Here is a 16,190-nt window from a genome sequence, read left to right on the forward strand (position 1 = left end):
CATAATTCTTTCATACATGTCACTCTTGATTCATTGGATATCCCGGTACACCGCCGGGGGCATTTACATAGAGTCATATTTTGTTCTAAGCATTGAGTTGTAAGTAAATAAAAGTGTGATGATCATCATTATTAGAGCATTGTCCCAAGTGAGGAAAGGATGATGGAGACTATGATTCCCCCACAAGTCGGGCTGAGACTCCGGACTAAAAATAAAAAAAGAGAAATAAATGAGGACATAAAAAAGAGAAAGGCCCAAACAAAAAAATAAAAAATGAGAGAAAAAGAGAGAAGGGACAATGTTACTATCCTTTTACCACATTTGTGCTTCAAAGTAGCACCGTGATCTTCATGATAGAGAGTCTCCTATGTTATCACTTTCATATACTAGTGGACATTTTACTTATAGAACTTGGCTTGTATATTCCAATGATGGGCTTCCTCAAAATTCCCTAGGTCTTTGTGAGCAAGCGAGTTGGATGCACACCCACTTAGTGTCTTTTTGAGCTTTCATACACTTATAGCTCTAGTGCATCCGTTGCATGGCAATCCCTATTCACTCACATTGATATCTATTGATGGGCATCTTCATAGCCCGTTGATACGCCTAGTTGATGTGAGACTATCTTCTCCCTGTTTGTCTTCTCCACAACCACCACTCTATTCCGCCTTTAGTGCTATGTCCATGGCTCACGCTCATGTATTGCATGAAGATTGAAAAAGTTTGAGAACATCAAAACTATGAAACAATTTATTGGCTTGTCATCGGGGTTGTGCATGATTTAAATATTTTGTGTGATGAATATAGAGCATAGCCAGACTATATGATTTTGTAGGGATAGCTTGCTTTGGCCATGTTATTTTTGAGAAGACATGATTGCTTTGTTAGTATGCTTGAAGTATTATCGTTTTTATGTAAATACTAAACTTTTGTCTTGAATCTTTCGGATCTGAACATTCATGCCACAATAAAGAAGATTCCATTGATAAATATGTTAGGTAGCATTCCACATCAAAAATTCTGTTTTTATCATTTACCTACTCGAGGACGAGCAGGAATTAAGCTTGGGGATGCTTGATACGTTTCCAACGCATCTATAATATTTTATTGTTCCATGCTACTATATTATTTGTTTTGGATGTTTAATGGGCTTTACTAAGCACTTTTATATTATTTTTCGGACTAACCTATTAACCTAGAGCCCAGTGCCAGCTTCTGTTTTTTCCTTGTTTTTGAGTATTGCAGAAAAGGAAAACCAAACATAGTCCAATTGACCTGAAAATTGACAGAGATTATTTTTGAACCAGAAGAAGCCCACAGAGCACCGGAGATGGGCCAGAAGAGTCCCGAGGCACCCACGAGGGTGGGGGACGCGCCCCCTACCTCGTGGCCGCCTCGGAGACCCCCCTGACTTGTTCCCGATGCCAACACCTCTTATATATACCCAAACTTCCAGAACATAACTTAGATCGGGAGTTCCGCCGCCGCAAGCCTCTATGGGCACCAAAAACCAATCGGAACCCTGTTCCGGCACCCTGCCGGAGGAGGGATCCCTCACCGGTGGCCATCTTCATCATCCCGGCACTCTCCATGACGAGGAGGGAGTAGTTCACCCTCGGGGCTGAGGGTATGTACCAGTAGCTATGTGTTTGATCTCTCTCCCTCTCTCTCTCTCTCTCTCTCTCTCTCTCGTGTTCTTGATTCGACACGATCTTGATGTATCGCGAGCTTTGCTATTATAGTTGGATCTTAACATGTTTCTCCCCCTCTACTCTCTTGTAATAGATCGAGTTTTCCCTTTGAAGTTATCTTTTCGGATTGAGTCTTTACGGATTTGAGAACACTTGATGTATGTCTTGCGTGGGATACCCGTGGTGACAATGGGGTATTCTATTGATTCACTTGATGTATGTTTTGGTGATCAACTTGCGGGTTCCGTGACCTTGGGAATCTATGCATAGGGGTTGGCACACGTTTTCGTCTTGACTCTCCGGTAGAAACTTTGGGGCACTCTTTGAAGTACTTTGTGTTGGTTTGAATAGATGAATCTGAGATTGTGTGATGCATATCGTATTATCATACCCATGGATACTTGAGGTGACATTAGGGTTTTGGTTGATTTGTGTCTTAAGGTGTTATTCTAGTACGAACTCTTGAATAGATCGATCAGAAAGAATAACTTTGAGGTGGTTTCGTACCCTACCATAATCTCTTCGTTTGTTCTCCGCTATTAGTGACTTTAGAGTGACTCTTTGTTGCATGTTGAGGGATAGTTATATGATCCAATTATGTTATTATTGTTGAGAGAACATGCAATAGTGAAAGTATGAACCCTAGGCCTTGTTTCCTAGCATTGCAATACGATTTATGCTCACTTTTATCATTAGTTACCTTTCTGTTTTTATAATTTCAGATTACAAAAACCTATATCTACCATCCATATTGCACTTGTATCACCATCTCTTCGCCGAACTAGTGCACCTATACAATTTACCATTGTATTGGGTGTTTTGGGGACGCAGGAGACTCTTTGTTATTTGGTTACAGGGTTGTTTGAGAGAGACCATCTTCATCCTACGCCTCCCACGGATTGATAAACCTTAGGTCATCCACTTGAGGGAAGTTTGCTACTGTCCTACAAACCTCTGCACTTGGAGGCCCAACAACGTCTACAAGAAGAAGGTTGCGTAGTAGACATCAGTAAGGACTAAAAAAAGATGTTACATACAGTACTACTTATTTTTGCAAAGTTTTTGTTCAAATGAAATGAAAAAAACATTCACCTCTTCCAAAAAATATAGGTATTTTCTGCGTGCATGTCCTGTGCATGATGCAGACAATTAAGGCTGCCAGCGTTCCAGAGAAATACATCCTCAGGAGATACACCAAACGCCCGAACATCCAGCCAACATTCAACAGAAATGACTTGAGGACAGTAGCGTCAAACAAGGCCTCCCAATACTGCATTGAAAGCTCACTACTGACGCTGAACATGAGGGTGCACAGAAAAAGCTTGAGAAGCCAAGAGCAAATGGCGAGGTCGCGGGTCGTCATGGACAAACTTGAACAAGAACTCAACGCCATGCATTCTGCTGGAAATGGAGGTGTCGCGGACAATGAAGCCATTGAGCGGGATATTGCTACAATGTTATCCGAGATGAACCATCTGGGAGCTATTGACCCATCCGACAACAAGGAAGATGAGCAACAGCAACCAGAGCTTGCCCATGTGCACACTCAAGAGCAGCAACATGCTCACATGCAAGATCATGAGCTTGATGGTGCTGTAGGCGAACGACATGACAACAGGGGATCCTACCAGCAGCAGCAGGGAAGGGTAATTAAACCACCCATATTCTCAAACACAAACGGGAGGAAGAGTAAGACGCAAGCAGCGAAAGCAGCAGCCAAAAAGCCGCCATGCCCCATCAGGCGCGTGGAATTTGGCCCGGACGGCAAACCTCTCGGGATAAGGGCATGCGGATTCTGCAACGTCGTGACCAACCATAATTACCGCACATGCCCACACCGCACATATGCCATTGTCAACAAGCAAAAGTTGCAGAAGAAGATTGGAGCTGCCCAGGTTTCTACCAATGGAGACGACACAGTAACAGCTACACTTGCCGCAAGTGTGGGGGAACTGACGGACATAATGCCCGCACATGCAAAGTGGGCAAGGAGCTCAGTGGCGCTGAATCGAAAGAGGGCAAGGTCCAGAGTTCCAAAAAATCAAATGAAGAGGATGAAGAAGAAGAGTTTGAAGAGAATGATGACCAATCAGACGAAGACAATGAAGATGACAGTATTGGGGACGAGGAAACTGAAACCGACGATGAAGCTGCCAAGGCTCAACCAGGAAAGGGCGCCGGCAAGGGACAACATTCGGGGCTAGTTAGGAGGAGCTCAAGGCTGAAGAATCCGTAGTGGTTATGCTGCTGCGTCAACTGAAAAATAAGCTTGTAGTCTCAGTTGCCTCGGTACACAATGAGGAAATATTTCAGAAACACCGTCGTTACCAAAACTTATTTAGCTTTATCATCGATTTCTCTATCAGTACTATAGTTAAGATATAATTTGTGATTTGTGCCTTGAATGCAGTCACAAATATATTTGAGAAAACTTATCTGGATTTATCTGACGCGAACACTATTGTCGACCAGTAACTCAGCAAAAATATGTTTAAGGAAAATCTAAACCCTTATACACATCAGTACTGATAATTCTCACTCGTGAGTACAAGGCAGAGTAACCAAACACACCCATGAACACCTCAAAAAACATCGTTTCAAAAAACAACCTATGTCTGGTTCTGCCAGTCCTAGTTCAGAAAGTCCATCAGTACAGAATAATAATTACCTCAAGCAAATGCAAATATAATACACCTGTGCTGATGAAAAACTAATTTATCTGTAAAAATACTTTCAAAGATTATGTTGATATAAACAATCCTTTCAAAAAAACAAAAAATGTTTTTAGAAAAGATTAGCACGGCACGCACAATCCGACTGGTATTTGGTAAGTTCAATTACACTTCAATCACCAGTCCAAGTACCCACAGTAGAGAAGTACAAACCTCCATCATCACCAACCCTGACACGTGCAAGTGGGATAAGCAGCTGATAAGTACAGCTTGACAAGACGGATCAGTGCGTCAGTAAAATGCCATCATCACCACCCCTGAGACGTCCAAGTGGGATTTAGCAGCTGATAAGTACAGCCTGACAAGACTACTCAGTTTGACTAGATTAATACCCTGGCAAAGAAATTGGCTTGGACGGTTCGTTCTTCTAGGCCACCGCCCGCGCCACCCACTGGGCGGTTGCCACAAGGGACTGCAAACGGTGACCCCCACGACCACTACACCCACGTCCCCAATGAACCACCTCCCACACATCCCCGTCCACGCCCTGGAAATAACCTATTGCTTTCCATCTCTGCCTCATTCCCAGAACCACCATCGCCGCTTCCGTCTCCACCAGACAACCCAGAAACTTCTCTCTCCCAAGCCCACAGTCGCTGGAGGAGGGCGATGGCGGAGGAACCATCCGCCAAGCATCATCATGGCGAGACATCCGACAAGAGCACCAACCTCGACGACGTTCACGTCCCCGACGAGAAGCACGCGTACACCAAAACGCTCAAAGGGGTTGAGCTCCATGGCAAGGAGACGCTGGAGATCGTCTGCACCAGCGAACCGGAGAAGGACGACGAGATGATCTCCAGGCTCTGGAGGAAGGCTGGCGGCTTGCGTCGTAAGATCGTTGGTCTTGGTGTGCACTACACCAGCGAAGACGAACCTCCCAGATGGCAGCAGTCCTGCAGTTGTGCATGGACGAACTCTGCCTGGTGTACCACATCGCAGCGGCCACGAAATGGTGACCCATCCTACTCATTTGCCCTGTTTGGTTCATCTGTTTAATTAGTACTCTATCCTGAAAATTTCATCAAACTTGTTTCCCAACTAGATGTACTCGTGTGGTTTGTGAAAGTGGACGCACTACTGCATTTTCTCAAGTACCTACACTATAAATGTATTTTTGAACCTGGTGCACTGGATTACTACTTGAAAAATCTTGCAGAAGATTAATTTCCCGAAGTTGATGTACTAGTGTAGTATCTGATCTTGATCCGATAGTGTAGTTTCTGTACTCAATGTATTAAAAAGATGTTTCTGAACTTGATGTAGTGAACTAGTTTCTGAATTTGGTCTAATGTTATTTTCATAAGAAAAAAAACTAAGAACTTGCTGAAGCACTGGTATGTGTTGTCCTATTCAACAAAAGTAAATAAACTAGTACTAAAGCAGCACATACAACATTGGCTCAAACTATGTATAATCCAAAAAGAACAAATAACATGACGTACTTGAATTTAATTTCAGAATTTTGTTTACTAATTTCTGAAGTACATTCATCCATTAATTATGCTATATAAGCATCTACTTCATGGATTCATCGCTTGTAAAACAAGACAAAAATGAAGAATTCAAACATCAAAGTAATGCTAATCTTCAAACTTGCTCTCCCCTTGCAGGCCCAAGCGCCTCAACGACATGCTGACGCAAGAGAGGTTGTTCACATTTGTCGGTTTTAGCATTGAAAGCGACAAAGAGAAGATGAAGATGTTTGGCCTTCCGATGATCAACCCCAACAAGTACGTCGACATTCAGCGCACCTGGAGAGTTCCATACACCGGAAAAGAGTACGACTCCTTGATTGATGTTGCAGCCAGCGTCATCCACCCATTCTACAAAGGCATGAAGAAGAACATCGACACGCAGGAAGACCACAAACTATGGGGGATCAGCCCGCTGCCAGACAACCTCATCGAGTACGCAGGAGTAGATGCATATGCTGCGTACAAGTCATGGAACATGATCGACAACATCACAGATGGTTGGGAAATTGCAAAAGCGCGGGAGGATGACCACTACTATGACCGCCCCTTCTGCCCCTTTTAGGGATGAAGACACATCAAAGCCTGAATTCGTTTTCCTTCCGCTTGTGCTTGCCTTTTATCTTGTTGTTTCAAATTAGTAGTTTGCTCTTGTTGGGTTGAACCAGTCTGATTATGCCATGCTTGTCATGGTTGAACAAGTTTACTTATGTCACCAAGTACATTGTTTTGCTTATCTCATTATATAAGTTTGGTAGCTTCGTATTTTGTTAATCCATCATTTCAAATTCAAAGTAGCTTCTGAATGGAACTTTGTGGCTGCTCTAAAGTACTAGCTATGAAGCAACTAATCACAAAACGTTGTTCCATGTGTAGTCTTGATTCAGTATTGTATATAAAACATAACGTTCAAAACAATCAGCACAATTTGAGTTGCTTAACAACGCTTCAAAAGTTGAAGCAGAAATTCTTAGTACTTCATGTACTATTCTCATTCATATGTAGCTGCTAAAAAATTAACAAGTACTACAAACAGAAAAAGTTAAGAAGCATCAGCACACACTTATGTTGGTCACTTGCAGACTAAGAATGACAATACTATTACAGTTGATCGGACAGTACATACTTACTACAATAAAAAGTAGAAAGAAACATCAGTCCGTAATTCCCCCAAAAAAATGTCAGACTAAGAACATAAGTGCTACTATGAATGGACTATCAGTACAACTTAGTCTACACGCAAGTACCATAGTGCTGAAAATGACACCAGAAGACCCTTGAGAATAATCACAAAAACAAACACAAAAACAAGGCAAAAAACTTCAAATGAAAAAATAACACTTCCACAGAACTAGAACAAAAAGTATCAGTCCAAGTTACCGGTGGAGACAAGTACTAGATTCAAACAAAAAAAGTAAAACTTGACCGCCCAAGGACAGGCAGGCCCTGACGCTGCTAGATACTTGAACTCGAGCCCACGGCGGAACCGTCGGCGAATCCGTAGTAATCCGTACAACGCAGGGCCAGCCGACCAGGGCCCACAGGTCATAAGAGAGAGAGAGACAGAGCGCCGTGTATAAGCGCTCAGGTAAGTATTCAGAGGAGTTCGACGAGTAGGACTCGACCGCGCTTATAAATTGGTCGAGAGCCTCCTCCCTTAGTGATGTGGGACTAAACCCAAAGCACACGCACATCCAGCAGTCCCCAAAACGCCCGCGCGGGCCATTTGGGCCGGAAAACGGCCCAATAGCCTCCATCGTCTACAAACACCCCACCAATAAGGCCAGTTAAACAAAAGCAGAGCGCGGGGCAAAGAAATATAAACTACAAAAAAAATGTTCGAAAACTGAAAATGTAAAAAGTTCAAATACTAGTTCGCAGGCAATAACTTTAAATACAAAAATAAAAATAATTTTAGCTCTGCACCACGGATGATAAAAAAAAGGAAAAAATACGATACAAAGACAACGAAACTCTATAAAAGCACAGAACTTAATAGCTTATCTGTTAAATGTACATAATTTAAAACATCGAATTAAATATTACTTTCAAGTTCAACTACTAAAATGCAAGAAGTTCAAATAGATAATGTTTGTCAATTATGCTAAATTTCTTATTTATATAAAATCTGACAAGTTCAACTACTAAAATGCAAGAAGCTCAAATAGATAAATGTTTGTCAATTCTGCTAAATTTCTTATTTATATAAAATCTGACTAGTTCAACTACTAAAATGGAAGAGGTTCAAATAGATAAATGTTTGTCAATTTCGCTAAATTTCTTATTTATATAAAATCTGACTAGTTCAACTACTAAAGTGCAAGAAGTTCAAATAGATAAATGTTTGACAATTCTGCTAAATTTCTTATTTATATAAAATTCGTCCACACCTCAAGAAACGATTTCGTCGTAAAATAATCTCAATCCCCATAAAAAAACTCATTCAAACATACATATGACATCAGCACTAAAAAAGCAGGAATAGTCAGGCCACTCACACCACTGTGCCACCAAATTTCAAAACCGTACGCTGTATGAAATTACAATTCAGTTCACAGAGCACTAAGCCATAAGTGCAATAAAAAAGAGAATACAAAAACTATAAAAGGCCTAACTTAGGTTGGGACAGATGAAAATAAAACAAATCCCAGTTTTGAGCAACAACTCTCAGGGCATTGAAAAATGTTTTGAGATCAACTAGTGTATAAACTTCAGTGGAAAAACAAGACTTAACCTCCACACGGAAAAACATCACAAAGCATATGTCGCTTAAACACTGCAAAATGCCATCATCACCACCCCTGAGACGTGCAAGTGGGACAAGCAGCTGATAAGTACAGCTTGACAAGACTACTCAGTGCAACAGCAAAAAACCTTGACTTGGACGGTTCGTTCTTCCAGGCCACCAGCCGCGCCAGTCACTGGGCGGTTGCCACAAGGGACTTCAAACGGCAACCCCCACGACCACTACACCCACGTCCCCGACGAACCGCCTCCCACACATCCCCGTCGACGCGCTGGGAGATAACCCATTACCTTCCATCTTTGCCTCATTCCTAGAACCAACATCGCCGCTTCCGTCTCCACCACAGACAACCCAGAAACTTCTCTCTCCCAAGCCCACAGTCGCCGGAGGAGGGCGATGGCGGAGGAACCGTCCGCCAAGCGTCATCATGGCGAGACATCCAACAAGAGCACCAACCTTGACGATGTTCACGTCCCCGGCAAGAAGCGCGCGTACACCACAACCCTCACAGGGGTTGAGCTCCACAGCAAGGAGACGCTGGAGATCGTCTGCACCAGCGAACCAGACAAGGCCGACGAGATGATGAGCAAGCTCAGGATGAAGGGCGGCGGCTTGTATCCGAGCTTCATCGGAGTTGATGTGGAGTACACCAGCAACGATGAACATGCCCAGATGGCAGCAGTCCTGCAGTTGTGCGTCGAGGAACTCTGCTTGGTGTACCACATCGTAGAAATGGTAACCCAAAACTAATGTTCATTCATCCGTTGTACTAGTACTACTCCCTAAAAATTTCATTAAACTTGTTTCAAAACTAGATGAACTACTATAGTTTGTGAAGTGGATGCACGAGTACATGTTTCTCAAGTTACATGCATTTCTGAAAATTGTGAAGTGGATTGTTTCACCATATTAGTCATCTAAAAACTAATGCACTGGATTAGCATCTGAAAAATGTTTCACCAAATTAATTTCTGAAGTTGATGTACTAGCATAGATTTTTATCTTGATGCACTAGTATAGTTTATAAAATTGATGTATTAAAAGATGTTTGATGAAGAGGTATAGGTCCATATCTTGATGCACATGTTCCCCAAATTAATTTCTGAACTTGATATAGAATTGATGCACAAAGATGTATCAAGCACTGGTATAGGTATTTTATTCAACAAAAAAGAAAACTAAACTTGATGTAAGCAGCACATATATCATTGACTCTGGTAAAATAGGTTCTTGAACTTGCTGAAGCATTTGGTGAAGCACTGAAGATACCAAAAAAGAAAAATAACATGGTGTAGCTGAATTTAATTTCAGGACTTTGTGTACTAGTTTCTGAACTACATTCATCCATGACATGTACTATATAAGCATCTACCTCATGGATTATCACTTGTAAACCAAAAAGCAGGAGAATTAAATCTTCAAAAAAGAACATTAATATTCAATATGTGTCTCCCCCTTGCAGGCCCAAGCGCCTCAAAGAGTTCTTGCAGGAGGAGAAATTGTACACATTTGCCGGTTTCAGCATCGAAGGTGACAAGCGGATGCTAAACAAGTCTGGTCTGGAGATCAACCCCAACAACTTCATCGACATGCAACGCAAGTGGAAAGCTCCAACCAACACCAAATACTACGACTCCTTGGCCGATGTTGCAGTCAGCATCATCCACCCATTCTACAAAGGCATGAAGAAGAAGATCGACACAGACCAAGACCACAAACTGTGGGGGACCCACCCGCTGCCAGACAAGCTCATCGAGTATGCAGGAATCGATGTGTACGCCACGTACAAGTCATGGGAGATAATCGACAACATCGTGACAGGTTGGGATATTTCAAAAGAGCAGGAGGCTGACCCCTACTACCACTGCAACTTCACAAAATGAAGAGGCATGAAAGTCTGCCTTCGTGTTGCTCGCGCTTCTGCTTGTCCTTAATGTTGTTGTTTCAGATTTGTAGTTTGCTTTCGTTAGGTTGAACCAGCTTCCTTATGTTATGTGTGTCAGGATTTGAACAAGTTTGCCTATGTCAATCAAGTACATCGTTTGCTTATGTCGTTCGACAAGTTTGCTAGCTTCCTATTTTGTTTATCCATCATTTGAAGTTGAAGTAGGTTGCGAATGAAACTTGATGGCTGCTATGCAGCACTATCATGAAGCAACAAATCACACATGGATATTTTCACAAAAAAAGCAGTGGCAGACTAACTAAGGACAACAACAAATAGTAGCGTTGGACGCTCAGTACAGCTTAGTAATGTACGCTAGTACTATCACACTAAAAATCAGTTTTTAGTTTTAGAAGAACACTAAAAAGACTAAGTTTTAGCCGAGGACAACGTTCAGTACTAACAACATCATGCTAATAGTAGTTAGCAAATTACTAAGTACCGCAACAGGAAAAGCAAAAGAACCATCAGTACGTATTTCCTAGTCACTACATTGCTAGGATTGAAAGTACTGGTACACTTGAACACACAGTACATTCATTCTACAAAAATAAAAAGTAACGGGAAGCTTCAGTTCGCATTCCCTAAAATAGTCACACTAAGAATAACAGTAATAGCACAATTGAAATCTCAGTACAACTTAGTCTATACGGCAAGTACTATGATGACACCAAATATTGCCTTGAGAAGAACCACAGCCTAGAACAAAAAAGGCCAAAACTAAATCAAAAAGATATCAGTTCGACCAAGGAGAAAAAACACAAGAAAGACAACAGAAGCATCAGCCCACATTGACCAGTGAGATACTAGTTTCAAACAACACAAAATAAAATAAAATAATCAAAGTACTAGCACAATTGAAATCTCAGTACAACTTAGTTTATTCGGTAAGTGCTATGATGATACCAATTAATGCATTGAGAAAGAAGGCAAAGACTCAACCAAAATAGATTACAGTTCAACCAAGGACAGAAATTCACAAAAACAAACAACAGAAGAATCAGTCCACATTGACTAGTGAAGTAGTTATGAACTTAATAGGGTATCTGTTAAATGTAGCTAATTTAAACCAGTGTTTTAACTTTTACTATGAAGTTCAACTACTAAAATTCAAGAAGTTCAAACAAAAATTTGGCTCCCAAATTTTGCTAAATTTCTTATACTTAAATAAAATCTGGCTAGAGATCACGTAGCAACTTCGTCGTAAATAATTTCAATCCCAAAAAAAACTTCAGTTCTAATACATTATATGAAATCAATTCTACATAACAAGGAAGTGTCACTCCACACACGCTAGATCCACAAGTGCTATCGTGACACCAAATTTTAAATGCCTTTCGTTGAATGAGATTACAATTCAGTACTAACAGAACTATACCATAAGTACAAGAAAAGAGGGTACAGAAACTATAAAGTTGCAACTTAGGTTGGGACAGATGAAAATAAAATAAATCTCACTTTTCCAGCAACAACTCGCAATGCACTTGAAAAAAAATTCCTAATGAAAAAGGTGTTTTCAGTTCAACTAGTGTATAAGACTTCAGTACAAAAAATAAAACTTAACCAAAACGAATTCCCGATGAAACATACACAAGTGAAACAGCTATTCAACCACACTATCATCATGGAAAAAAAGTTTGTTAAACATTCTGCCACACTTAAACACAACACAAAATATACCAGTTATTACATAGTACTTGACAAGACATCCAAAAACTACAAACAAAGGCTACAATGCTTTCAAGAGATATATCACACAACTATCCCATTCTCTACGCAAATGATGACCATTTCTTCTATGCATCAGGAGCCAAAGCCTGAACCTCCTTGGGAAGCTCCGTCACCAGAAGCTGGTTATTCCGGTTGAACACAACTCTATACAGATCCTCAGCATTCCAATCAACAATACGTGGCTGCAAAACAATAAAACAAATTATCAAAAATCATGACACATAAAAAAAGGATACACAATAAGCCAAACACAGAAAGTGAAAAGCTCAACTAGAACCCACGTCATTATTTCGAATGTTCTCAACGATCTTTTCACCATCATAGCTTCCCGCATACTTCAGAGTATAATGGCCACACTCATTCGGCCCTTGAAGTGGAACCTTGACAAACGTTGATTTCTTTGCAAAAACCTCCCATTTGGGCTGCATGCTCGCATTGTACTGAGCATCACCATACACAGCCTTCATTACTTGGACCAATCTAGAGATCTGTAAAAAAAGAAAACAAACCACACATTTTCAGGTCTCAGAAAAAGCACAAACAAACATGCAGAAAAATTAATCCAGTAGAGATAATAAATGTCACTCACAATCTTCTCGCAGTCTTCATGATAGGTGTTCTTTGAAGGACGGTGGTTCTTCGGATAAGGGAAAGTGTCAAGGATGTCAACGCTACTTCGATACCGATTCATGACATATAAGGAAAAGTGGTTCACTTTATTATCCTTTGCTAAAATCATAGGCTTGAATAGAGGCATCATGATCTAAAAACAAATGACCAAAAAACAGATGTTAAATATTCAAAATAAAAACCCAGCATGACAACAAACAAATAAAACCAAAAATCAGGTAGTAGATCTTACAAGGTCGGCACTGAGCAAGTCTTCCTCAGCTTTAACATAGCTCTTGAAATCTCTTGGTGCACTCTCCACATTAAACTCTTTATCTTCATCACCATAAAACGTAAAGTCAAACACAACCTGCAAAAAGCTAAAAAAGAAATAGACAGTGGAAAAGGATCGACAAGCAAAGTTTTATTAAAACTCGTAAAACAATATGCAGTCTTGTTTAACAGAAACAAACGACCTGATTGATTACCGTGATGAAATATGGACTCAACAATACCCTTTTTCCAGATGCGAAATCAGCATTTCTCTCGGGATCTTGCTTCCAATCATCAATGAGGAAGTCCATTACATCACCCTCCATCTTTTGCCCAGGTGCAAAAACTTCCCAGATGCGATTCCCAGTGAAGCTAGTTACGCTATCATCAGGCTGAGGTATCATTGAGAATGCATTCCTGCTGCACACACAAGAACAAAAATCAGGGGAAGCAAGATAAGGCATTCATACAGTTCAAGTTGTATAAAAAGGAACAATTCAGGTCATATTTATCTAGCACTTAGAAACAACAGAAGAAAAGAAGAGGAAACATAATGAGAGATACTCACTCGGCATACTTCTCATGCCATTCATCACTAAGCAACAGATTATACAACTTGCGAGCCTTGTCCAGGTGAGGGAATTTATGAGGGTGAAGCTGCTGCACAGGGGATAAAAACTTTATAGGAGCTCTGGGTGCACGCTTCGTGCTTGTAACATTGCCAGAATCCAAAGCAGGATCCTTCCTAGCAGCACCAGCTCTACATGCCACTATTCCAGCAAGGGGAGATACACTCTTGGCAGCAGCGCTCCTGGTGACTCTTCCCATGCCAGCAATCTTGTCAGACGCATCATCATCACTGTCTATCAATTCCACAATGGGATTCTTGGGTGTAGAGGGGCTCTCTGCACAAGCAGCCGTAGAACCTTTCAGAGCTCCCAACCGCCCCTTCATAATACCAGATCTTGTCTTTTCGGGAGAACGCCCCTGGCTAAAATCAATAGCTACACGCTCGAGCTCCAAGAACTGGCTGCCAAAGATCCTGTAGTCATGCTCGCCAAGATCCAGCCACTCACCTGGAAAAAAAAAGAAGGAGCGCATCAAGGGTAAGATCAAAAACATAATTCATGAAAGTACTAGTCAAGAAGTACAAGCTGCAAAAAATTACAAAAGGTCATGCATACGTACAGGGTCCGATGCCAAACAAACCCCGGAAGTCAACATCAAACACATCACTAGTTGCGCAGGTATACAGCAAAGTCTTTCTAATTTCAAGAATGTCTTCGTTGTTGTAATCCAAAATTTCAATCACACCATCCTCCCGGATATGATAGGTCTTGCAGTTTTGTAGCATAAAGAAGCCACAATCATGCCTGTTAACAAAAGAAAATACAAAAGGATACATCACAAATTCAAAAACACAGGAACACCATCCTCCCAGCAACAAAAACAACTAATAAAAATAATTAAAAACGGACACTCACGTGTTTTTCTGCTGCGGCACCCGCACAAACTCGCAAGAGAAACCATCAATATGTGCCGGCGAGAACGGTTTGGTCCTGTCTACGCTGGACTCCCTCCAAAGCTTCTTTATGTTATCTGTCATAGTCCTTAAGAATCTAACTGCATAACTCCAGGTTTCATCGCGGAGTGAGTCAAGGCACTCGAAACGACGGAACCTCAAATTTATAACAACCAAGCACCAATGCCCAGATTCTTCACTAGGCTTCATGGCAGCCGCAAATGACGGTGGATCAAAAGTAGGGAAAAGAAGATGAGAAAAAAATCGCAGAGGAAAGATGAATTTAACAAATCATAATGAAACAAAAAATTCAGCCTCCAAACAATAAAATAAAAGAGGAAATTGAAATTCAGAAGTACAAACAAATCAGATAATCAAAATTCTAATTGAGTAAGAAACCCACTACAAAAAATAAATGCTACTCAAGTTTATATCCACCGCCCAAGCTTGCAACAAACATATCAGTTCAATTTACTTGTGACAATAAGTGCAGCTTTAAAAAAAGAAGCACACTTCATTCATAAGTACAGGGTTAAAAAGCAGGCTACTCAAGTTCATTCCCACCTCCCAACCTTGCAAGAAAACATGACAGTTCTAGTTCATGAGTACAATAAGTTCATGTTCACCTACTTGGTCAAAACGATCAGCCCCTGATCTTGTGAACCACTGTAGCACATTGGCATCAATATGTCCATCACGGATCTTGGTCTGTTGTACAAAGACAACAACAGTTAGAAAATTGCCAAAATAACTTATCATCCTATCTACAAAGCAAAAATACTGACCGTCGCCCATCTAGGAACTATCAACTTGTCAGTGTCTCGGTACTTCTGACGTAGAGAATATAAAACAACGTCAGCACTGTCTGAGTTGAGCATGCCAGTGGGGAGAAACGCTTGAGCAATACAACCAACACTGGCATCACATTCCCTATTTTGAAACATCGGCTTGTCGCTAGGAAAACACAAAAAGATGACATGAATTAAAACTACTGCAATAACGACAATAGTCATATGAGAGAAAGAAAAACAGAAGAAAATGATAAGGGCAAAATCCCAAACTAACCGTTTCGCACGGTTCGTGCGCAGCCTCATAACAGCGAAGAAAAACAAATCAACCTTAACAACATTAGCACCTTCTGCTTGCAGAAAAAGAAGAAAAATAATAAGTTCAAGCACTACAAGTGAACATGTCCAAATTGCCATAAACGAGAAGTATGCCTCATTTACAAGTCCTTACCTGCACTATCAGCGTTTGACGACGGGAGTTCCTGTGATGACACCAATATGCCTCCAGTTTCAGGGTTTGACGATGGAAGATCTTGTGACGACAGCAATATGGCTGCGCTTTCAGGGTCTGAAGAAAGAAAATCCTGGGACGACACGAGCGCCTCCTGTGTCAAGGGGCCAGAAGCAAATCATCATCCTCGGATGGCACCTCCTCCACGCTAGAGGCGTCTTGCAATG

General features: G+C 41.2%; 2 protein-coding genes across 2 annotated transcripts; both read left to right on the forward strand.

Annotated features, from left to right (window-relative positions):
• Positions 1-5,032: 5,032 nt before the first annotated feature.
• LOC141027363 (uncharacterized) lies at positions 5,033-6,463 on the forward strand. The gene is made up of 2 exons (XM_073504369.1): positions 5,033-5,349; positions 6,037-6,463. Exons 1-2 carry the CDS (start codon positions 5,033-5,035, stop codon positions 6,461-6,463), a joined length of 744 nt encoding a protein of 247 aa, XP_073360470.1.
• A 2,577-nt stretch (positions 6,464-9,040) lies between these two features.
• On the forward strand, positions 9,041-10,527 carry LOC141027364 (uncharacterized). The gene is made up of 3 exons (XM_073504370.1): positions 9,041-9,379; positions 9,871-9,935; positions 10,107-10,527. The coding sequence occupies exons 1-3, from the start codon at positions 9,041-9,043 to the stop codon at positions 10,525-10,527; spliced, it is 825 nt and encodes a 274-aa protein (XP_073360471.1).
• The last annotated feature ends 5,663 nt before the right edge of the window (positions 10,528-16,190 follow it).

The sequence above is a fragment of the Aegilops tauschii genome, chromosome 7 (genome assembly GCF_002575655.3).
Source record: "Aegilops tauschii subsp. strangulata cultivar AL8/78 chromosome 7, Aet v6.0, whole genome shotgun sequence".
In the NCBI taxonomy this organism is placed as follows: Eukaryota; Viridiplantae; Streptophyta; class Magnoliopsida; order Poales; family Poaceae; genus Aegilops; species Aegilops tauschii.